The sequence below is a fragment of the Aythya marila genome (genome assembly GCF_965140915.1).
Source record: "Aythya marila genome assembly, chromosome: 11".
Classification (NCBI taxonomy): domain Eukaryota; kingdom Metazoa; phylum Chordata; class Aves; order Anseriformes; family Anatidae; genus Aythya; species Aythya marila.
Window position 1 is genome coordinate 4,452,985 of NC_139052.1, and position 23,689 is coordinate 4,476,673.

A 23,689-nucleotide genomic window follows, 5' to 3' on the forward strand; every position below is an offset into this window, starting at 1 on the left:
TTTGATAATCACCTTTAACATATGTAAGCTTGAAGTTAACTACATCTGAAACAAACTGATGAAATTCAGATGAGTCATACAGAAACTGCCCCTCACTCTCCAGCACTGACATACGTGTTACCATATTAACTGTCTCAATAGCATTACCAGGAAATTAAAAACTAGAAGTTATTTTAGAAAAGTTCAGAAAGACTTGCTTTTTGAAGCAGATACTAATGTGTTCAAGATGCTATGCTTAGACCCACCTGAATCATGCAAGTGCTCAGCTGTGATAAATTAGAAGTTGAGTTGTAAGCCTGTTAATCACCTAAAGCTTATCTTGTATCTCCAAATCTAGTTTTAACAGGAAATATATATTAAAAAGGTAATAGAAGCTACTAGAGATTTACTAGGAAACAGAAAAATTAAAGTTCTAAAACTTGTATTTTAGAAGCATGACATGATTAAATCTAGTCATGCAGTATCATTTGTACCAAAGCATATGATGGAAATCCTTTTCATTATGATGCTAAATGGCATGTACAAGAACAGCTACTGAATGGTTTGTGTTTTAAAGGCCTTAATTGTTTATATTATATTAATATTTTTAAATACTATAAGGAATTGACACTTTCCTTGTAAACTGTTAAAATACTTTTGAACACTTGAATCATTTTCAGAGAAGTTTAATTCTGTATTTTAATACCCCTTTTTGGTGTTTTTTTGTTGTTTTTTTTTTTTTTTTACAAGGAAAGTTGCTAAATTCTAGTATCTTTAAAAAGAAGTCTGTGATTATCAACCTCTATAGTTTAAGGTATTCACCCTGCTGAAACTGATTTTGGTTAACAGTCCTCTGAAAGTCATTATCTGTTAATAAATTTGAGCAAAGTGAAATAAACATTTAATTTAGGCATCTTAACTCTTTCATACTAACTTTCATAATAACACTGGTTGGATGAAATAAAACATACTGGAGAAGAAAAGGGTAGATTTCAGTTGACCTAAATACTCTATAAACTCAAAGTTTCTGGTAATTTCTTTTCAATTAGGTTTATCCCCATTACTCCTGTTTCAGTACTTTCATTTATTTTTACTCAAGTGAAATATCTACATATGCATGTTTTCTTTTAATAAAGCAAAAAAAAAAGCCAAGAAATATTGTTAATTCCTTTAACAGTTGAAATGCACATCTGGATCTATTTACTTCAGGTAAGATACATCTCTGCTTTTATTTCTGTGCCCACCTGTAGCTTTGTCTTCTAAGGCTATTAACTTTCATATTTCCCATGTGATCTATCAACCATCCTACAGCAAATATTTTGTATGTTGTCACTTAAAGCATGGATTACTGTCAGACTGCTTGTTTTTAAATGTACTCTAACCTGTTAATTTGTACTTTCTCTTATTAGAACCTGCTGCAAAAAATCATAGGGGAAAAAAATCAAGAAGTACAAATTAGTAAGAGATAAATGAGAGAAGATGTATTAAATCATCAAGATAAGTTATTTATTAGAGAAGGGTGTCTTGGCACACTTGCTAATATGGCATATTTCTTTTGTTTAAATGTAAGTATTTGCCACGTTTGAATATTCACATAGCATTACGTATAGAAAATACTGTTGTACCAGGTTTCTCTCTGCTCCCATCTTTCCTGAAAGGTTACTTACTAGGAAAAAAAAAAAACACAACACAATTTAACTCACTTTATTTCATTCCTCTGGAACATTCCAGATACTTAAGTTTCTCCATACAGCAGACTGTAACTGAGCATGATCTGTAACTGAACTTGATGCTTCTCTAAAAGACAGTCTGGACCAATAAAAGCTTTCAGCCTTTATTCAAATACTTTATAAACCCTTCTCAAGTTTTATTTGCAAACTATGTATTTCTGTCCAGCGTCCAGTTTTGCAAATATACAATTCAGTGTAGTGGATTAATTGGCTTTTAACTTCTTAAACACCTAGGTTGTAATCATATGCTCATGCTGCTCAGGTAACAGAGGTGTCTTGTACCTAATATTGCTGAAAGGTTAAACCTTTCTTTACCAAGCCCAAAACCATTCAACATTAAATAAAAGAAAAAATCATCCTGCTTGACACCACACAAAAGAGCAATTATTGGTATACCCAAACAACATGGTGCATTTAGGACTCTTCAGCCACTATAATTCAGTTATAGTAATCCATACTAGAGTAAACTGTATCCAGGCCCTATTAAGGGTAACGTTCTACCACAGCTTTGCTATACAGAAAAAGCAAAAGTCTATAAATACTTCTTTAGGCCTCCCCTGAGAGTTCAGCATTTTTTTGGTACTTATCTTTCTGGTGCTATTGAAGGCACTTCTGTTTTCAATTTAATAGTAGTTAAGGAGGCAATGAAGGTAGAAGCTTTTTACAGTCAGTTACACGATGTTCATGTGAAAACTGTATTTTGTCTACGTAGATGTTGGAAATCATACTATTCTTAAAGCCCTTTATAATCCACCAGAATAAGGTAATCAATAGTCAGTACCTCTAGGACTCACTCTACTAAAGTCACAGTAATGGTAAGATGATACCATGCATTTGTATGAAATACAAAGATCCTATTTTCTCTTAGCTGTTAATTTTGTTAAATCATGTGCTACTGAATGCACTTATGAAAACTAAAGTTCTTCATGAAAGTTCCTCTATTGTAGGAGAAGTATATTTAAGAGTATTTTCAAACTATGGTTTGGGTTTAAAAGTGTCGCTGAAATAAGCGGGTACTTTTTTGAGGTAGACTACAGCCTACTTATTGTTAGAAGAAATTTGAGCAGCTGAACATTTCAGTTGTACTTTGAAGCAAACATTTTAGTTGGTAGACCTGTAATTGTCATCTGCTATGCTCTTTAGCTATGGTCTCTAGAAGAACTAGTACCAAGTAGTAGAGGAGGTCCTACTGTATGATTAGTTACTCCTTTATTAAATATACATTCCTATATAAGTATGGTGGGGTCGATCTCTATTTAAAAATAGGCATGCTTTAAGGATAAGTAAAACATCTTTTGCAAAAGATTTTTGCGCCAATTAGAAACCAAATTGTTGTGATATAGTACAGCTGCAGCTTGACAGTGTCTTTGTTACAACAGAATGGTTTGGGAACTTTAAGCACTCATGCTATTCAGAAGGGTCTGTCAATACTTTTTTTGATTTGCTATACTAACATGTCAGTTTAATATTCTCTTCCTTCCCAAAAGACTGTTTCAGAGACTTACTAGAAGCTATACAGAATATGAAGGTTTATTTCAAAAGAATACATTTGCAAGAATACACATAAATGCACTCAATGTAACAGTACCTTCTGCAAAAATAGGTTACATAATACCCGGTAATGAAAGAACGATCTTATTTCTCTACAAATTAGAAAGCAGAGAGAATAGCCTGGATAACCTTCAAAATGGAGGTTATAATTGTGTATGATGGTGTGATAAGTAGCTAACTTTAAAGCATGACACCACGGAGCTAATGTTGGTAAATCAAAACTACTAGCACACAGCTGCAAACTATTGTTTTTGTACAGGATTAACAAATATTTTGGTTCCAATTTGTTTTTATACAGCTCTAGTGCCTCAAGGAAAATGCTTATCAAAGATACACAAAAACTATCCAAAATTACAACGTAACTATTAAAATGCCTCCAAAATTGAGAGGAAAGTAATCATGTTAAATTAAAAAAATTTAACCAGGACTTCCAGACAAGATTTCCTGTTTTTAATCAAAGAAAGTTTACAAGAGATTTCAATAAGTTATCTTGAAACCAAGCAGCTGTAGATCTTAGAATCTTCGTGGAGGTCCACCTTTAAACGGCTTAAATCCTGAGCCACTTCCCCTCTGCATGGAATTCCCTGTGATCTGTACAACTCTATTAATTGGTGAAGAGTTACTGGAAACAAAGGTTTTAAAAAAAAAGAGTTATCAAAAGTATCTATACTCTGGGCATACAGGTAAGAACATTTATCATATTACCTAACTGATAAACTCAAGTCTCAAAAGAGACTTGAAGCCACCCAAGGAAAGGCTTTAACAGCACTACCACTAGTAATGCAGGAACTGTGGAACCAGAGGCTGGCATGGAAAGACTGATTATATGGTATGATGTACAGCAGCAAGCTATCCACTGAAAGTAATGCTGATTGTACTGAGACTATTACACTTCCTAAACATAAGAAGAGCTTTGAGGGACTGGAGGGGAGTGGGAGGAAGGAATATTTTCTGTACCTTGTGTGTGGAGACATCATGCCACCTCCTCCACGGCCATCTCCCATTCTCCTTGTGTCATGATACCCACTTCCTTGAGAACTAGGTCCATGCCATTCTTTCCTTGGTCCAGTTTCACGACTATGGCGTTCAACAACATGTCTATCCTCATTATAGTGCTAGCAAGAAAATGAATGATTATATGATGTACATAATATATAATTATATATTCATATATAATTATTATTATATAACGAATAAATGAATAATAAGGCATTTTTCATTATCAAACACAAAGTGAGCTTTTCTATAAAGGTCTCCATTAACACTATTCAAAAATCAAGTAGTTTTTAAAGACTTTGGTCCATAAGCAGCTATGCAATCTTAGAAAAGTCTTGTTAAAATAACTCTAGATAAAATGGAACTATTTTGCATTAATGAGTGTATGGGTATCCGGGGAGCGAAGTTCTATGAGCTCATACTTTACTGCCAGTTCTGTGCTTATTTCTTAATCACTGACAAGCACGTTCCATATATATATATATATATATATATATATATATATATATATATTATTTTATATATATAAACACACAAAGAGGAAAGAATTAAATGCTTCAGGATCTAGTAGCATGGAGCATTTAGTCTGTGGGCTTTAAAAACAAGTGATGCAGAATCTTTTTTCAGTGAGTAGCATGCTATAGCTTACAGTGACCAACTGCACTAGAAGTAACATGCGCTGCCTCAAAGATGCTTGACATAAGTACTGTATTTTCTGCAGATTTATTAGCTTATTAAAGAAAGCAAAACACATGCACCCTTTAAAATAAAAGTAACTTGAAATTAGTCAGAACGCTTGTTATGATTTATGTGATGCTATGTAGAATCATAGAATATGGTCAGCTTATTTTTCCAGTATTATTTTGTATTCTCCAACCACAAACAGAAAAACGTGACTTACTTGTCCTCCACCTCCTCTTTCTCCCATCACGCCTCGTTCTCCTTCCCTGCCTCCATACCCAGAAGCACTGCTACGGCTACCAGGAGGTGCACCTCTAACATGTCCAGACACTTCTCTTCCTGATCGGTCTGGCCTCTCACCTCTGTAAAAGTTGCTTTCATCAAAATTCTGGTTTCAGTATAGTAGAATTGGTACCAAATCATATTACATATAGAATTACATATGGACTTGTGGTTTTTAGTTTCCTAGCAATATGCAGTTAGCTTCTTAGAAACATTCTTTTAAATCGATATAGCTCTTTAAATAATTAAAGCTTGCATCTATTAGTTCACATCAGCAGTCTTACATAGACAGCCTCCTTACTATATGTTGTCATGCATAATTAGGTATAAATTGCTGGGAGTCAGCAAGTTTATACGTGAGGTTTAGCATACTTGACAGCTGACACACAGGTTTTTCCTAATCTTTCTGGAAGGTGACTTTGCCACTCTTTAGGGTGGGATCTGTTCTCTTTACGCACCAGTTCCTGAGGAATTATTACTATGGATAGATTCTACAAGAATCAGTACTATCACTAATTTCTTGGTTAGCCAGCAAGCTTACCTGCCATCCCGTTTATCTGTGCTTATGCTTCCCTCACTCTTCCAATTTGTTTGCCTAGGTGGATTTGAACCAGTCTCTCTTGGATGTCGACCGTGTGGTATTTCAGGTCTGTCATGAATTATCACCGTTCTTCTTTCATCTCTGTCTCCTCGCACTTCCCGTCTGTCTGTATCTCGAAGTTCACTTCTTGGCTGTGGTGGTTCATTTCTTCTAGAGTCACTGAAGTTCTTAGGATATCTCTCAAACCCTGGCTCTTCTCTTCGGGCTGTTGGGCGAGTCTTTTTTGCTTCACCTTGATTTACAAAACGTTCTCGCCTAAGTTGTTAAAGTAGGAAAAAGTAATTTGATTGTTTCCCATTACTCGCATTTCTCCATACATCTAAGTACAAAGGTTAGAAAATATTCATAAGTATTAACAGTATTTTTGAATGTGAATCTGTGGTATATATCTCAAGGCCCTTCCCACACCAAATTATATTTATTTTTACAGTTGTTAGGCTCAAGCTCAAAATGACATTTTTAAATGGATTTATCTGCTCATAGTTTCGGCAAGAGTAATATTTCAACAGATGCAGGACCTCCCCTTTACCTTCCTAGTGTGAAGCATAGGAAATGCTAGATTTCTGTTTCTTAAGTCAGCTAGAAAATATGTTTCACGTTCACTGCAGCATAACAGTTGAAGTACAGAAGTCACAGTTATGTGGTCTTATATTAATTGGTTATTGGAAATATTTAATGGAAACATTAAGTTGGTTTTGAAGTCAGCATCTACTGCAGAGTTGCACAGACTCTAACCAGTGTGACTCATGCAAGTCTTCTTCTCATTAGGTCAGTTGCTTTTAGCCTTATTTATTATGATGAATTATTATGATGAATTTACCAAGTACAACAGATCTAATCCATTGGAACCCACTTACAACTAGATGCTGAAGGAGGAGTAATTGCGGAATTTCTTTTGAAGTGTCATGAAAAAAAGTCCACCAGTCAGCTAATTTGATGTCGCCAGAGAAAAGCAGATATTTTATGCTATGAAGGGCAAGTCCCAAGATCTTTTCAGGACACTACTGCAATTCTATTGCAATTCTATGTATTTGTTGCATAAAGCTTTTAGCATGACTTTAAATTTTGAAGTAGTTAGAGGTGAACTCCAGAGAGATAGAGATGTTGGCAGGTAAATACCTGCCCTATTACTTAAACTTACCTATCAAAAGAAGATGATGGAACAGAAGAACCTTCTGGATATCGTCCCCGTTCTCTGTGATCAAAATCATTAAACCTGTTCTGCTGGCGACTGTAGTCTGAACCATGACTAAAACGTGCATCTGTATCAAGAGCCATCTTCTTATTTTCATTCCAGTAAGGATCATCTCTCCTTTAAGAGAAGCAAATGAATCCTTATCAGTTACATATATCCAAATCATGGCCTAACAGAAAACCATTCAAGTTACCAGTTACTTGTCTGCTTTAAAGACAAGTATTTAACCCGTGAAAAGACTCTAACAGTCAGTCACTTTAAATAGTGAACAAAATCATTTAAGAACCACCTCCCCCCACTCTGGTCTGCAAATTAAAGAGCTGGTATCAATAAACAGTAATAAAGATCTATGCCACAGTATACTGTCTTGAGCAGTTTAAGGAAACAAAACATTTTATGCCCCATCCATGCAAACTGAATCCATGCAAGATTTTGCCTTCAAAGCAGCCTTCTAGAGAAGTAAAAAGTTCAGAACGGTATTCTCAAGAAAGAACAGTATGGGGAGTGTCACAGCCTTGTTAATTAGAAATACTCAGGTACAGTCTTTATGACAAGAATGCAAGATACTGAAATGTATACAAATGAAGCTGTCTTTACTCCCCTAATGAAAAAATATTAGTGTTCTGCTACTGTCTCTACAATGAGAACTTACATTCCACTGTATCTCTGTTACGTAAATTTTATGGCTAAGGTCTCAGCCATGTGACTCAAACATCAAGTGATAGATGTCATCAGCTTCAGTAAAAATTAAAAGCCATCACATTGACTCTCTGAACCATTAATTTACCAGATATGTGAATTCTTTATGAAGTGGAAGCTAGACATTTCAACCATTTAAAGAGAAATGAACAGCTTTTCTCAGCAAGTGCACACAATTACTTTATGCTCTTTTGGTACAAGAATTTATTCACAGGCTGCTTCTTGTATTTCAAAACCTTCTGTTTCATACTTGGCATAGCCTACTGTAAAAATCATACTAGAAATTCAGTTCTTTTAGGAAGATTCATTTCAGGCACAAACACCTTTTCAGGTCTGCCATGAAGGCTGTAGCTGTTTGTTTTTACTAAGGGCTCTAAAACAGTGGTTTGAGAATTAGATTACCTGTGATCTACATCACGTGGACGTTTCAAAGAATTCCTCTTTTCCTGTTCATAACGAAGTTGTTGCTGTTGTCGACGAAGTTCTTCCCTTTCACGAGCAATACGCTCTGCTTCTTTCCGACGTTCCTACCATAAAAGGGTGAAAAAACACAAACAACCTCTTACTAGGGAAACCTGTAAAACAGATAGCAAGCATACAGACCTAATACTTGACAGTTTTCTGCTAGAGACTGTCTGATATATATATCATCCTTGGAGAGCATTCCACATTAAAGAGCATAAGGACTACTTTAAGAGGAAGTGTTCTTCCTCTTTATATCTGGAGAAGCTATTGGCTATTAAGTATAAATATCTCCAGGTGCTTCCTTATGTTGCTAATGTGCTCACTGCCCAGAAATGGATTTCATTAGGTTCGCTCTGCCACTGTTCTCTAGAAAAAAACAGTAAAGTTACTTAAAACTAGCAATGATCTCGTGAATTTCAGTATCAGTGTTTGTGACAAGACATATACAGCTACTGTATAATCAGTAGCAAGAACTTGCCATCAATTTACAAGCTAAACAAGATAAAAGACTACTTTTGTTGTTTTACATGGTGAATTATTTGTTTTTACATTGGTTCTTTTAAGGCCTGGGTGGAAGGGTGAAGAGAGAAATTCATAGGAAGTGCAAATTGGGTTAGTCCATTATGACAGGCATGTTTGTATTCTTTGACTAGAATGCAATACCTGTTCAATACGAACACGCTCTCTTTCCAAACGCTCACGTTCCATCCTTTCCCTCTCTAGTTTTTGCCTTTCAATTTCTAATCGTTCTCTTTCCCTCTGCAAGCATTCTTCTCGTTCATGCATTATTCGTATACGTTCTCTCTCACGACGCTCCCTCTCCGCAATTTCTCTTCTCCTGAAAAAGAAAAAGCAAAGGAGGTAGCAGAAACTCATCTGAAAATAATTCTCATCCAAAACTAACATCACCTCAGGCAGACATAGACAAACTATTTGAGAGGAGACTATTAAGAGAAGCCCTGGTATTAAGAAGTCTATACTCCTTCTAGCCCCAAGTAGCCAAACTGTCCTTAGCATATTCTGCAGAGCCATTTAAGCAGACAACTGATACTAGAAAAGTTTATGTCAAGAATCATCATTCTGATTTTATTTTTTTGTGCTGGATTCATACTGCTATGTTTATTATCTGTTGTTATTATTATTATACTATGTTTATTATCCACCAGATAACAACAGCGTAGTAAAGAATATGATCTGGATCTTTAAAATACTTTGTTTTAGCTCTTGCCTGCTTCAAGCTAACAAAAGTTTACTTACTGCTTTCTGTCCAAAAATAAAGACAAAATAACATTGTCAATATTCATTCATAATTCTGACTTGCACAGGTTAGGTATACATGTGAACAACTTGATTTGGCTTTCTTCTTCCCACTTCCTATAAAACAGCTTACAAGAAGCAGGAAAGGCATTTTCTCCTATAAAATTTATGCCTGCTGGGAATTCCTTTGTTTAGGGAAATCCAGTCAACAACAAGTCACTTTATCCTTTACAAGATTTTGGCCAAATAAAGTGAGACAAATAGAAGAGACCAACTGTTTAGTCCTTTTACGTAGAAACAAGATGGCATTGTGCTTGATTTGTCATTTAGGCATACAATAGTTCTCTAAAAATCATTATTTTTGGCCACATCTCCTATTCAACTTCTCATATTTTCAAAAAGCAAACTAGCATGCAGTAACACCCCCTCTAACAAACACTAAGCTATGCGTGTACACACATGTGACTATTAAAAGATTAAGCAAATTTTGGAGTCAGTTAATTTGTATGAAGATATTGTTAGGTAGAGTCCCAGACTTTAACATCTGAGTAAAAGGCTTGACAGAACACATTCTAATTAAATTTCTAAAAATAGTATCTGATCAATTAATGTGTAAAAAAGCCTTTAGCAAAAAGTTGAATTACTACCTTCGGAGTTCAACAGCTCGTCGTATTCTTTCCAATCGAACCATGTGTTCTCGCAATCTCTGTTCCTTCATCTTTTCAAAAGGCAAGATATCCTTTCTACCCCTGTATTCCCTGAATTTCACTTTATCTTGAATAATACGCTCTTTGTTCCTCAATATCTGTGGCTATAGATAGAGATTACAATGGTTATTTCAGAAGTCTCATTCCTTAGGGAGATTTCTGGATGCTATGTTCAAATATCATTAACTACTTATCTATCCCAAAGCATAGAGAGCTTCTATCTCTGCTTAGCAGTTTGCGATAATTTATTGACCCATCACAGTAAAGACATCAACAGTATAGTAGCATCAATTCAAATAAGGATTCTATCAAATCTACAGATACTTACTTTTTCAAATCTTCCCCTTCTAACTGTCCTAGTGTGGCCTTGGTCTCCTTTTGTTTGGTCTAGAACTACAACTTGACCTGGGCTTTTACCACCTAGTGAAGGGGGAAGAAAAAAAGGAGAAGGGGTTTAAAACAAACATCTCCATTTGCCTACTACAGATTTTCTTGGGCAAAATTTATAAATCTCTAAACCAAGCTGTTACTGGTAGAAGCATACCAGCACGTCTGTAGTTAAGTAGTAATATAAAATATGGAAGCTTTCACATCAGATATAGTAGATGTTACTAGAGTCTAAAAAAAAAAAAAAACAGGCGTTTAATTGCTTTGCTTCCACATTAAGAGCAGGAACATGCCCCCAAAATAAGTCAGACACACAGATTCAAAAGGAAGAAACATGGCTATATTGCATACTTATTCTTTTCTTTTCTTCAGTTTTTTTAGTGGATTCTTGATTAGGGCCACTTGCTCCATTATCATTCTTCTCATCTTTACCTTCTGTTTTCTTGGCTTCTTTACTTTCTTTTTTTTCAGATTTCTCAGATTTCTTTTCTTCTTTTTTGGTTGATGGAGTTCTTGTTAGGAGAGATGCAGAAACACGATGAGGAAGATTCAACTTAAAGGATTTTTACAACTTCAAAAGACACATATGAAGTTCTTACTTGCTGGCTTTATCACTTGATGCCGTTTTCTTATCTCCCGTGCTTCTACCTGAACCAGATTTCTCATCACTTTCCTTCTTCAGCTCCTTTTTGGAGGGATCACCTTTCACCTATATTTTGTCCAAAAGCAAAAAAGTTAGTACGGATTCTTGCATAAGATGGTCTATTCTAGGAAGTTTGCATCTTAGTAAACCTACTTTCTCAACAGAAATTTGTTGTCCATGCAGCTCTGTTCGATGGAGGTGTGCAATACATCTAGCCACTTCTGTACTTGAAGACATGGTTACTATGCCATAACATTTTGCCCCTGGGCTTCGTGCATTTGTGACCACCTTTGCGCCAAGTACCTGCATAAACAGGTGAAATTTAGGATTTTAGACATACATTTATAATAAGGAAGAGATGATAGTCCAATAATATTTTTTATCCTAGCTTATATGTAAAATAAAAACCTACACTCTGCTAGGAGTGATTCTACAAATTTTTAAAAGCATAGTTCACCTTTTTGAAAATTTTCAAATCATGGCAAATTAACGCTTACATCATGTTTTGACCAATAAGAGCCTCACGCACATTACCCAAACTCTTCTTTTGATAAATTACCATCAAAAGTTATTCACAAAAACACCACTGATGTGTGACTCAAAAAAGTCAGCAGCTGCCAATTAATCACAGGAAGGTATAAGCATTATTATGCGGTAATTTAATAAGGCAGAAAATTCTTCAGAGGCAACTGGCAGATGTGTCAATTAAGCAGTTTCAGCAACCAGCTCTTTGACACCTGCATCTTGACAAAGCATTAAGCTTTGTGTTGCTGCTCCCTGTTAGAATTTCTTTACCTTCTGGAGCTAATCTTTTTGATCTAGTCTTGCTCTAATGCAACAATTTAATCTTTCTAGCAGCCTGCAATGGTATAGTCGTTCAGACGTTAAATATTTACCAATTTATTTAAATAAGAAATGTAAGTAAATACAGGTGCTGCCAAGCATCTCTACAGCAAAAGCAGACAAAGAATTAGAAGTTTTAACAAAATATACTCTCAGGTTTCAATACCTGTGAAGGTGCTAAATAAAAACACCTCCTTGATTTATTAGGAAAATCAGATTTCCAGTAATCAGTACACATACTTATTAGCCACAGTGTGAAGTTTCTAACTAGCCCCAAAGATAAAACAACATAACTGCACAAGTTCACACAGATGCTATGAATTCACACAGTTGACATTAACTCCTTTGAGCAAGGAGAAAACGACTGTTTTCAGAAGAATGCTGAGCTTATATGGATTTTTTTTTTTTTTTTTTTTAAGTGTTCTATACAATTCCCATGTTAAACCAAACCAAAATCCAGGAAAAGTAAGTTGGTTTAAGCAACATGTAACAAAGCTCATAAAAATATTAAGACTCTTTGAAAGAACAGACATTAAAAGCTACTATATTTTTAACTTCTTTTTTCCATCATTCAGAAGCCCTCAGAATGCTTTTTTTTTTTAAAAAAAAAAAAAAAAAAAGGTTTCCCAGTGCAGCAGATGCTATAAAGACTGCTTGTTTTGCAATTTAGCTACTGGCACATTATCTTACACTAAGTCCTGACCAGTCATATTAGTGACGTTTATTTTCTGTCTTACCTCAAAATGAAGACAATTTTCAAAGTTAACTTATGGTTCTTCCTGTAAGCACAAACTCTTATTTTAGGTGCTGAAGGTACTGTGTTTTTTTTGTTTGGTTTTTTTTTTTTTTTTTTTTTTTGATTACACTGGTTAGACATTTCAACTCACTTGTGTTTAAATGAATAAATATTTAGTTTCTGTATCTGAATAGAGGAGGGGGTGGGGGAGGAGACACACACAACACACAATATCACACCACATGGAATACCTTTCCATATTTGCCAAAGAGATTTTTCAAGTCAGCAGCTTTTGTGTTGGAAGAGAGTCCGCTAACCCACAGGTTTCTAGTTGAACTTCCACTGCTACCACTAACACTGCTTGCACTTCCTGAAACAAGTTTTGCAAAACAGCCAAAAAATTAAGGAAACAAAAGGTATTATCAATATTGAACTAAACTGTTGCTGAAAAGAGAAACTTAGCCTGTTACCTTTAAGTAACTGTTTATCCGGTTACCTTTCTTGAAAAGACTTCTATATAAAAAAAATATATGCCATAAGATTTAATTCATTCACCCACGTATTGAGACCAACAGCTTGGCTAACTCATACCCAGAAGACAAAGCTAGAAAATCATACAATCCTCTGCTTAAAACATGCTTTACCCCTCATTTAGATACGTAAATTTAGCTTCAATTTTTTGATTCTTATTAAGTAACTTCTATCTAAAAAGGAAAAGATTTTTTTAGCACCCAACATTAATTCTTCATCAGTGTGTCTCTACACTAGTAACGTTAAAGAGACAACTGAAAGGTAAACAGAGGAGACAGTTAATCCTCATTATAGCTTATTTTTCCTAGCCCCAGAATGTGCCCGATTTCCACAACTTCAGGAAGCATCTGCCCTCCATCCAGAGCAGCTTTTTAGAAGTACTGCTGGATGTAGCCCACCAAATGTGATTTCACGTATACTAGGAAAATACTAATGAGAAGCTGGAAAAACATTAAAATTTTACATTAACATTTAAAAAACAACCATACAAGCTAACAGTACAAAACACCAAACGACACAAAAACCACCACCACTTCCACATATTAGCCATTTCTGTAGCAACACAGAACTAAGAACTCAAGAAAGTCACATATAAGTGTTCTCAACATCTATTGTATTATTTTGCTCAGTTCCTTGTTGTTTGCTGTTAAATGTTTGAACTGCTTCTGATTAAGGTAAATTATAGCTAGTTATACAGGAGAGACCAGAACTGGAGCTCCAGTTAAGCAGTTGGAAAAATCTGGTAGTATGTTATTTTTGAAAGTAATTAAGTTACTTTTTAAGAACTACCATCTTGTTAGCAGGTGGTTCTCCTTCAATGCATCGGTTAATTAAAGCAAAAGGCAACAAACCCACCATTATCTTCATCTAGGATTATCCCAATAGTTATTTTGATAATCCTAATTATCTTGATACACTGCAATATGCTTAGAATATCCTTAAATAGCCACTATACTGGCTTTGCATATGTATTTTAAGAGAGCCTTATGATAGTTACTACTATAGTTATTGTATTTGCCATCGATAACATGAAAACAGATTTGCTGTATCTTTATTTAACTTCAAGTATATAAATATCAATGAACAGACAGGCATCTACAGAAGACAGTTATGTCTGTCACACAAATTTCCCCTCAAAAATTCATTTATCAGGTAGAGTTCTATTCATCCATTGTGAAATGCTAGAGATTGTGACGAAGATTTTCGGCAGAGAGCTAATAGGCAGAATAAGGAGACACAAAGAACGCTTTTGTTCAGCTCTGAGGCATCAGTATACCTGTTGACATTAACACACACTGGAGCTCCACTCTATATTTTTAGATCGTAATACCAAGTTTTATGGTAACAGAAGGAAACTCCAATGCATACAAATAGCTTCCAACTTCAACATACTAAATAGCCACAAGTGCTATTTTGTTAGCTAGCATGCTAGCTGTTATATTGTAGTTGACAGTTCATTTTATTTAGAAGTGAGCTAGAATTAGTCTATGTAAGTAATTTTGTTGGTGTTATGTTTAAGTGTTTTTTGCATTTTTTCTGTGTATATATATACAACCATTTGTGTTGAGCAGGCATATTTGAAAATTATACCAAATTCTCACAAAACAAACACCTGGGAGACGTTAAGTAGAATTTGCTTACGGTAATGTTTTGAAATAGAAGAATATATTTTCCATAGAGTCCTTAGAATAAATATTTTATAAGGAGTCCAACATAAGGGGAAATACAAACAAACACACACAGAGCTAATAACTACTGCACCTCCAGCATAATTTACTACAGACAAATGAGTTCAATTAAATAAGCCATTTTAGTGCATGGCAAGAAAGTTCTCAAAGAGGAAGGCATTTACTCCAAGGCAATACTACCCTAGCTTGCAATAGTTACCTTTATCATCCTTTGATGTTGTCTTGCTTTCTTTAGATTCCTTAGTGGAGCTAGAGAAGCAAATCAAAAATCAGAAGAAAATTGAAAACACAGTATAAAATGCAATACTTACAAATTCTACTAATACTAATAGACAAGTTAACATTTCAAAAAATAAAAATAAAAAGGGCTAGGCTGTATATTTGAACAAAGGATTCCCTTATGGATTCTTGCACTGATTTTCCCCAGGATGCCTGAAGATCTAGATTTTCTGACAACTCTATTCAGTGGATATATGGCAATCTTCTCCAGATTTCAGGACGGGGACTTGACTTCATTTTGTGTTCTTAGAACTGATAGCTGTTCATTACCATCATCACAAGGACATTTAAAAAACTCGTCAATTTGAAAAAAATAAATAAATGCTGACAATTCGACAATGCAATCACAGTAGGACATAGTGTCTATACGAAGATCTTGAATTTTAAAAAGTAACTTATGGCGGTCAAAAAAATCTATAGGCAGGAGCATAGGATACTAATTATAAGATTCTTGCTGCTACCCCCTTAATGTAGAGTGATCTTATTGAATGCTGGTACTCAGTATCGTAAAGAACTGACATAGAAAAACAAACCTCTTTGCTTGACCAGAGGCCCCAGTAGACGAGGGACCTTTCTTCAAAGTATCCTTTTCTTTGTCTCCAGATTCTGCTTTCTTTGAACTTTCTCTGGCTTCCTTCTTGACAGGATCACCCTTCACGCAGTCTTCCTTCTTACCATCTTTATGGTTCTCAGTCGTCTCATAGTCCTTGCTTTCCTTCTCCAGGCTCTGTGAAATGGTATCCTGCCCGTCCTTTGGCTTACTTGCTTCAGAATCTGTAATTTTCACATTTTTACCTGTTTCTAGGAGGTCATCACCATCAAAATCCAGAGTGATGGCATCTTCAGCCTGGATTGTAACCGATATGTTATCATCCTCAGCTTCTTTCACAGAGGTGTTAGCTTCCATCTCTTCGTGAGCCGTGTGATCAGCCTCAGCTAGGCTTTCTTCTGAAGGAAGAGGTTTAGATACTTCTTGTGTACCATCACCAGAACCTGCTTTATCTAAGAGGATTTAACAGGAATAAATATGGCAAAACAAGAAGTTTAAACAATTTCATATTCATAAGCTAGAATAGGACCTAGAAAATACAAAGCCAGTTATTAGCACTGATGGAAGGTTAGGAAAAAAACACAAGGTGTATTAACACAAATATAAATCCTTTACCCAGGATCACTTATTCTTCATGGCAAAACACATTTTCTAGAGACAAATACCAAAACATTAGGAGTCAGAATATGGTTCCATCCTGGAGATACCCGTTCTTCATAAGAAGTATCCATTTTCCAGTTTAAGATTTAGCATGTCGTAAGAAAATAGTTGCTTTGGATGCTCACAGTTTGGATTAATCCATCTTTGAATCTTCCTGGTTGTACGACTTCCAGACTTCCCAAATCCAAAAGAGTTACAGTCTTGGAGAATTTCAGTCAGTCTTCCATACTGGTTTTCTTAGGCTTTTCCTTTCCAAGAGCGGTTTGGCAGTCAAGTTAGCTGTACAAGGTTGCTGCAGAAAACGGAGGATCGTCCTTTAATCCAGAGTTCGTAGACGAATGGTTCTCAGTCTTCATCCACTGGACGGATTTTCCATCTCAGTCCCACACTGGCATCTCCAACAATTCTTGGGTTTGCACTGAAGAGATACTTCAGTTGTAGGTCCCTCGTAAACAAGGAGTCTGTAGTTTTATTCTGTAACTTCAGTGTTTATTCCATCTTGCGTAAAGTGATGGTGTTCCATGTCCTTTCTAGTCCACAATATGTAGAATCCTTAAGACTTCTGTCCAGAAAGTCTGTTTGCCCAAGTGCATCATATTCCTTCTATAGTTTCACTAATGAGCACAGCTTAAAAAAAAGTAGCCACTCCACAGATTTCCAAATACTTGTTTTACCATTCTATATACAACCGGTATTTCCAAGTGACAGTTAACTCAAGCATATGACGGTCCATACATATGTTGGGCGCCCAAGTTCAGCGTAAGAGCGTATCATTTCCACTCAAGTAAACATCAGTTACTGCAGTGCAAGTTGGAAGCATTTGCATCAAGACTTACCGTATATTAAAATCAGAGTCCTTGAATACTATGGTTTTTTGATTCAGTTAAGATTCATAGTATTACAACTATTTTATACATCCACCACAGTAACTGATAAGTACTGTAATCAGCTCTTAAAAGTAAAGTAACTCTTAAGAGCAAAATAAACCCAATGACTGCAATAATTCCAGGTGCTGAACTTAATAAGGAGACAACTGATACTTAGTACTTCAGAGAAGACTACTATTAGCAAAGAGACTGAAAGTTACAAGAGAAAATTGCTTGGTCTATCAGGCTAAAGACCTCTTAAACTCTATTAAACTTCAAACATACCTTTCTCATTTTCTTCATCTTCACCATCCTGCAAGAAAAGGAAGTCAAGACTAAATGTCTTCTATTTTAGAACTTAAAGTAGAACAGTTCATATTTTCCATAGAACTTCTATCATACTAAGGTAAATTAATGAATCATAAAAACCATTTCCAAAGAAAAGATAACGAAACCAACCTTTTCAAATCACTGAAAGTTTAGTATAAACTTCACTGGTATTTATCTCCAATACTTGCAATATGTAGCTGTTTTCTCCCTCTGGACACCACCTTCCCTTAAGAAGATGTTTCTAAACTGTCCCTTATCTTGCTAAAACCTCCCGAACAGATGTTACACTGAGTACTACTTACAACAAAATGCAAGCAATCCATCATCAGCTTTGAAAGAAGAAACTACCTGGTTTCAGAAAAGTTTAAAACTAGATAGACTTCCCTCATTAACTGTTTCTAAATGAAACAGCAATTTTAACACGTATTTATTTATCATTAACACCTCTAATCTGTCCCTTTTCAGATGTCAGTTCTATGCAACTCAGAATGAATTTCTGATCTTAAAGATGTTACAGATGTTAGTTTAACAAAAATATTCTCCAAAGGCAAAGTTAGAAAGTTAAAACAGAAGTAGTAGATGTACATGTATATCTAGAAGGCTGTATACACTTTGTTATATACTTTGTTAACATTTGTCATGGCCCTTTGAAGTATTTTTAAGAGTTTAAAAAAAAATACCTTACTAAGTCTATGCACCGAACATTCCCAAATTAGACAGGAGTTTGCATTTATACACTTTTTTCTTATTTAATTAAAAAAAGTGTTCTATAACGTAATACAATAAAGGTAAACAGTCTCTGACCCTCTAAGATGCAAACTGGAACAGAAAGCAAGTGTAAAATGATCTTTTCCAAATTAACTGATATGAAAATCAGTTTATACAAATGATTTGGAACTTACATGGACACTTGTGAAAGTGTAATCTTCTATGTCTTGACCTTCATTTTCCTATGAAAACATAAAAAGGACTTGCTAAGCAAGCTATTTGTAACATACTTTAAATACATTCAGAGTCAATAAATTCAATTAATTCAGAAAACATTTTACACTCAAAATGAACATCAATGAGTGCTTTTCCTAATTTGCATCTTAGAGTTCAGTGTTCAGATTATGTATGTCATTACTAGTAAAAAGGGAAAAGAACCTCTTGGGAACCCAGTCGTGGACTGTGGTACAGTTTTATCAACTAATACCACATTTGTTCCAGGACTATTCAGATACAGACCAAGAAAAACAGAAGAAAAAAAAAAGTAACTCATCTTTTGGAGATAAGCAAGCAAGACAAAGCAGAAAAACTAGTTCTTAACGTCCCATTAGCACAGATAAGAAAATATGCATTTTGCTGATAAAGAAGCACATTAAAATACAAGAGTACCTGACTTTCAGAATCCTTTTCTATATCTTCTGTTGTCTCTGCTGGCTCCAAGTTGTGGTATCTTTTCTTTTCTGCTGATGGGAGTTCTTTAGAATTCAAGTTCTCATCTTCAACAGATTCTTTAAAGTCCTTTAATTCATCATTTCCATCTTGATCACTTGCATCTTGAGTCTCCAATTCACTTTCCTTTTGATGTGAACAACAAATGTTTGGCATGATTATCAGCTATATTCTGAAAAAAAATCACTGCCAAAATTGCTGTTTTTGCAAAATACTGTATCGCAGCCATAATAAGAATTAAGTATACTTCAAAAAAATCCCACACCTTCACACACTGCAGCATGATAGCTCTTAACACAGTAAAAAACAATGATCCAGATTTCCATGTAAATTAGCCCAGAGAAAACGGAGTTTTTTGTTTGTTTGTTTTTGAAATAAAGCAAAACACTGAACTTAAATAGCAACTGGAATATTCTTTTTTTTTTTTTTTTTAAATACATACTTTTATTACCTTGACAAAGGAATCCTCTTCAACTGAAGCATCACCAGTTGATTCATCAGCTTCCTGCTTTTTACCTGAAATGACAGGATATGCTAATGATGAAAGCTGCTAAGCAGAGCAGGCTTTCTTCCAATACTGATTATGTGCTGTGCTACAGTTTATTATTCTCTGTTCACTATTATATAACCCTCCCAAAGTCTAGTGTTTTTGAGGCGGGGAGAAAAAAAGTCACACGAGCTAATATGAACAATCAATGCTGTTTCATAAACAAGCAGTTACATCCAAGTTAGTGATTTTGATATCAACTCTTCTACTTCCAGAGATGATGAAATTGAAGAGAACGTTAGTGTGTATTTCTAGAATTACTGGAGCTAAACTATACTTTATAACTAACATTCTGGAAAGGCCACTCTTTATAGGATAATTAGCAGCACAAAACAATTTAGGTTAGAAGGGACCTCAGAAGGTCTGCCGAACCTCTGGCTCCAAAGAATGAAAACTTTCAAATTATGATCAGATTGCTCAGGGTTTTATCTAGCTATGTTTTTGAGTATCTACAAGCATGTGAAGTCCACAGCTTCTACAAGCCTCCATTTTCAGTGCTTTTCATCACTAGAGGGAACTAGCAGCAGAATTGAGTCAGGTCAAGCACTGGCTTTTCTACATATTCTTTAGTGTACAGAGGGCATGTTCCATCAAAGAATTCTGTTCTTCCAGTACACACATGCTTTTTTCCTAATTAATATGGCTCAGTGGAGATGACAACTAGACAGAGTTCCCTTTGGAACCCATTGCATTTCCTTAACCCTCTGCAAAAAGGAGGCCAGAGGCCTAGATATAGTATGTCCAGACAAACAAGCCCTTTTTAGAGCATTCTGTTTCATTTTATCAAAGATCAGCCTACGTGACAATTTTCAGTAGCTCAAGGTGAAAAAGCAGTTCAGTTGGGAAGGAGCTTTACTATCTTCTGTTGAAACTCAGTATCAATTCAAGACATAAATGAGATGGCAATCAGGATCAGCACTTAACGCGTTAGTTTTTGACCTCATCTCTCTGCTCATCACTTCATCTTCAAACAAATGCTAAATTATCAGTTTTATACTCTGAAGGAATAGAAAAGGAAAACCCAAGCTGAAGTCTGATGTAGTATGCACATTTCTGTGACTTGGAATAGTCTTTTTTTTGTCAACAATTTTTCTTAGTCTTTCACACACAGCTCAAATTACATTTCAAAGTTAGAAACTGCAATACTACAGGATGAAAAAATATGTTTTCTTTCTATTTAGACTCCAATTGTTTTCCCTTTTTTTCCACTGAAAGGCAACACTGACAGCACTCCTGTATACACCATTTTGCATTACAAGGTCAGAAATGCACTAGTCTCCAGGAAAAGATACACTGCAGAAGTCTTTGATTGCAAAACATGAAAAAGTTCAGATCTAAATGCACAGGAGAATCAACAACACATTCCCATTTTATATGTGGAATGCAATAGGTTTGTGAGATTTTGGAGTAAAAACCCAACAGCAGATGTATACTTAGGGAAGCTCGGCTTCCCTCAAAAAGAGTTGTGGACTTATACCAGAAAGGACAGTTTTTGATATGCTTCACATCTGATGTGTGAAAGACAGACTAACCCAACTTTGTATTAATATTTCAGCATTCTGCAACAGAATCCATAACCACAAGTATCTTCAATGTAAGAAAGCAGTGAAACAGCATGGATTTTCTGTTTCAACCCTCTCATTTCAGTTCCTCAGTTTATTAAAATTCAAAGTCCAAGTTCTTTCCGCATCTCATATCCAGACAGGCATACACAGACAGGCAAATACATACAGCAGATGCTGGACATTTAGCAACTAGCTAGCATGTGCTATTTTGAAAACTACTTTAATTCACTTGTTTTGTCAGAGGAAATCTGGCAGGTGAACTTCAGAGGGAATAGAAAAAACAATTGACACAGCTGCCTCAAGTAAGTCCATCACTCTGCAATGACAGCTAGAGAACTGCATTTTACTGCCATGTCCTCATCAAAGGGAAGTTATACCTCTGCATAAAGAAGCCCTCTGTACCTTTTACCTTCTGCTAGAGTAAACGAGACAGACATATGTATCTTAATTGGTCTGCCTTTGCAATAAAAGCCCAGTTTGCTCTGAGTATCAGAGGCATTAAAACACATAAGGAAACCTGAATAACGACCTTTGCTTTGCAGCCTCTAGCCAGAAAGTGGTAGGAAGCTTACTTTCCCTGCTAGTTCTGTGTTTTAGGTTACTTTGACCTGGTTAGCACCACAGTACTTCAAAGGTCTGATACAAATAGTTTTCAGATGCTAGTATAGGTTTGTTAGCGACAGTAACTTGCTAAACCAAAAAAAAAAAAAAAACACCAAACCACCCCTGCCTCAATGAAAATTCAGAACTTCTCTACACCGATACTCATTCACAATGGACTCTCATTTTCACATAACTACTGTGAGATTACAACAAACACACTTTAAGGAAGGTAACTTGGATTACAAGGTATGTAAACAACTACAGTCAGAATAGCTGGGTCTTCTGCAGGCAACAGGTGCAGTGGGTCTCAAGGCACACAAGCTGCTAACACAACAAGATTTCTCACGTGTACAGGTTATCCATGCAGTGGCTATTGGAAGTGTCAGTGTTGTGAACAGTACTCCCCACAAACCTGGGTGCCTGAGCTAACACCACAACCACTAATTTACCTTGATGTGTTGGTACTCTCATAAGCTGCGCTCAGTCATTTCTCCGGCTATGGCAATTGCTACCCACCATGAAATTGCAAGAGCATTTACACAGAGAATGGGTAACCTCCTTAGAGGTAAGTAGAAGATCTGAAGCATCTTTAAACCTGCGTAATATCAAACCAACACTTTACTTTCTCATTGAAAAGTCTTGCAGTAGCTTAAGTTCATCATATCCATTCACTGTCCTCTACCCAGGGAATTGAGACTCCCCAACAGTATCCAGAATTATCTAACAGCTTATTCCACACAACTCAAACTAGAAACCTGCATCTCATGCAGAAGTAGAGTGACACTCGTCACCAAGTTTTGGAAGAATTAGTGATTGCATCTCCTCTGGTATTCCTGGTGAACCCGCAACAAGGTTCTCTCATACCTGATGCTAAAGAATCATTAAAAACATGGGACAGGAAGTAAAGAGGAAGATGGGGAAAGACAACCCTTACAATGGAGTAAACTCTTTATAACGTTAGAGGCCCACAGCTGCTGCAACTTGAATAGGACCACTTGTCATAACATTACCAGAAGTCACCCTGTTGCATTACTGTATTCTTAAATGGTATCATAGGGTACCAAGAACAGTTAAGTTTTTTATAGCTTCTGCACAACACCGCTGTTACTCATTTATTTTTTAAGAAAGGATGCACTTTGCAAAACCAGATATTCTCTAGATAATCACCAAGTTGCTCATAACATTTGCCATAATTTCTTATCATATGATTAAGCATTCATAATGCTTCCTAGTGCAGCTCATTAGAGATATCACTCACTTGCACCTTAATGAAGTTACTTAGGAAGTATTTAGCAAGATTAGTTTTTCCTAACAAGTTTTCTGAGAGCAGATAAAAAGCTGTAAGTAAGACTTGTATACTATTTATATCTCACTTCAGTAAGGCTGATGTATCCCAACTCAAGTGATGGAAACAGCTTTCTAACATTGGAGCCACCTATGCAAAGCGTTGCTAAGAGTAAGGCTGTGTGCTGTTTTTCAGGTGTTGATTACAATATCTTCAATTTCTAATCATCAGATCAAAACTGAGTTCAGGTATTTTAGCTTAAGAATTTAATTCCCCAAAGAAAGATTTTTTTATATATCACCTACTGAATAATAGGCAAGAATTCTACCTGCAAAAGGAAGTTCTCTTTACAAATAATTTAAGTACGTCTTTCCTCGAAAGAGGAGAACAGAACTGCATTTATTATTTCCTTATGATGTACTGTATCTTGAGTAAAATATTTAGGAGAAAGGAGGGTCTCAACAGTTGGTTTAATATTGACAGAAATACTTCAAAGTTTGCAGAAATAGAGTGATTGAATGCATCACCGCTCAGATGCCTAGAAAAAAAATAAATTAATTGACTCACAAAGTAGGTTTGTTAAGACAGACATGACT

The 23,689-nt window shown here is 35.6% G+C and overlaps 1 protein-coding gene across 7 annotated transcripts in view; it reads right to left on the reverse strand.

Moving 5' to 3' along the window:
* Nucleotides 1-689: 689 nt before the first annotated feature.
* The window catches only part of SLTM (SAFB like transcription modulator), a 28,180-nt gene continuing 5,180 nt past the window's right edge, over nt 690-23,689 (reverse strand). The window contains exons 3-21 of one of the 7 annotated variants that reach the window (XM_082768666.1): nt 19,545-19,609; nt 19,034-19,219; nt 18,559-18,606; nt 17,612-17,639; nt 15,784-16,198; nt 15,171-15,220; nt 13,004-13,122; nt 11,327-11,476; nt 11,130-11,239; nt 10,882-11,042; nt 10,472-10,563; nt 10,084-10,247; nt 8,843-9,017; nt 8,117-8,241; nt 6,962-7,132; nt 5,761-6,075; nt 5,158-5,311; nt 4,218-4,375; nt 690-3,882 (exon numbers count right to left, since the gene is read on the reverse strand). In XM_082768666.1, the coding sequence (XP_082624792.1) occupies nt 3,774-3,882; nt 4,218-4,375; nt 5,158-5,311; nt 5,761-6,075; nt 6,962-7,132; nt 8,117-8,241; nt 8,843-9,017; nt 10,084-10,247; nt 10,472-10,563; nt 10,882-11,042; nt 11,130-11,239; nt 11,327-11,476; nt 13,004-13,122; nt 15,171-15,220; nt 15,784-16,198; nt 17,612-17,639; nt 18,559-18,606; nt 19,034-19,219; nt 19,545-19,609 (2,795 nt within the window). In that variant the 3' untranslated portion in view covers nt 690-3,773. Of the gene's footprint in view, nt 3,883-4,217; nt 4,376-5,157; nt 5,312-5,760; nt 6,076-6,961; nt 7,133-8,116; nt 8,242-8,842; nt 9,018-10,083; nt 10,248-10,471; nt 10,564-10,881; nt 11,043-11,129; nt 11,240-11,326; nt 11,477-13,003; nt 13,123-15,170; nt 15,221-15,783; nt 16,253-17,611; nt 17,640-18,558; nt 18,607-19,033; nt 19,220-19,544; nt 19,610-23,689 lie in introns of all 7 variants that reach the window. The other 6 variants (XM_082768663.1, XM_082768669.1, XM_082768664.1 and 3 more) reach the window with 6 other exon arrangements.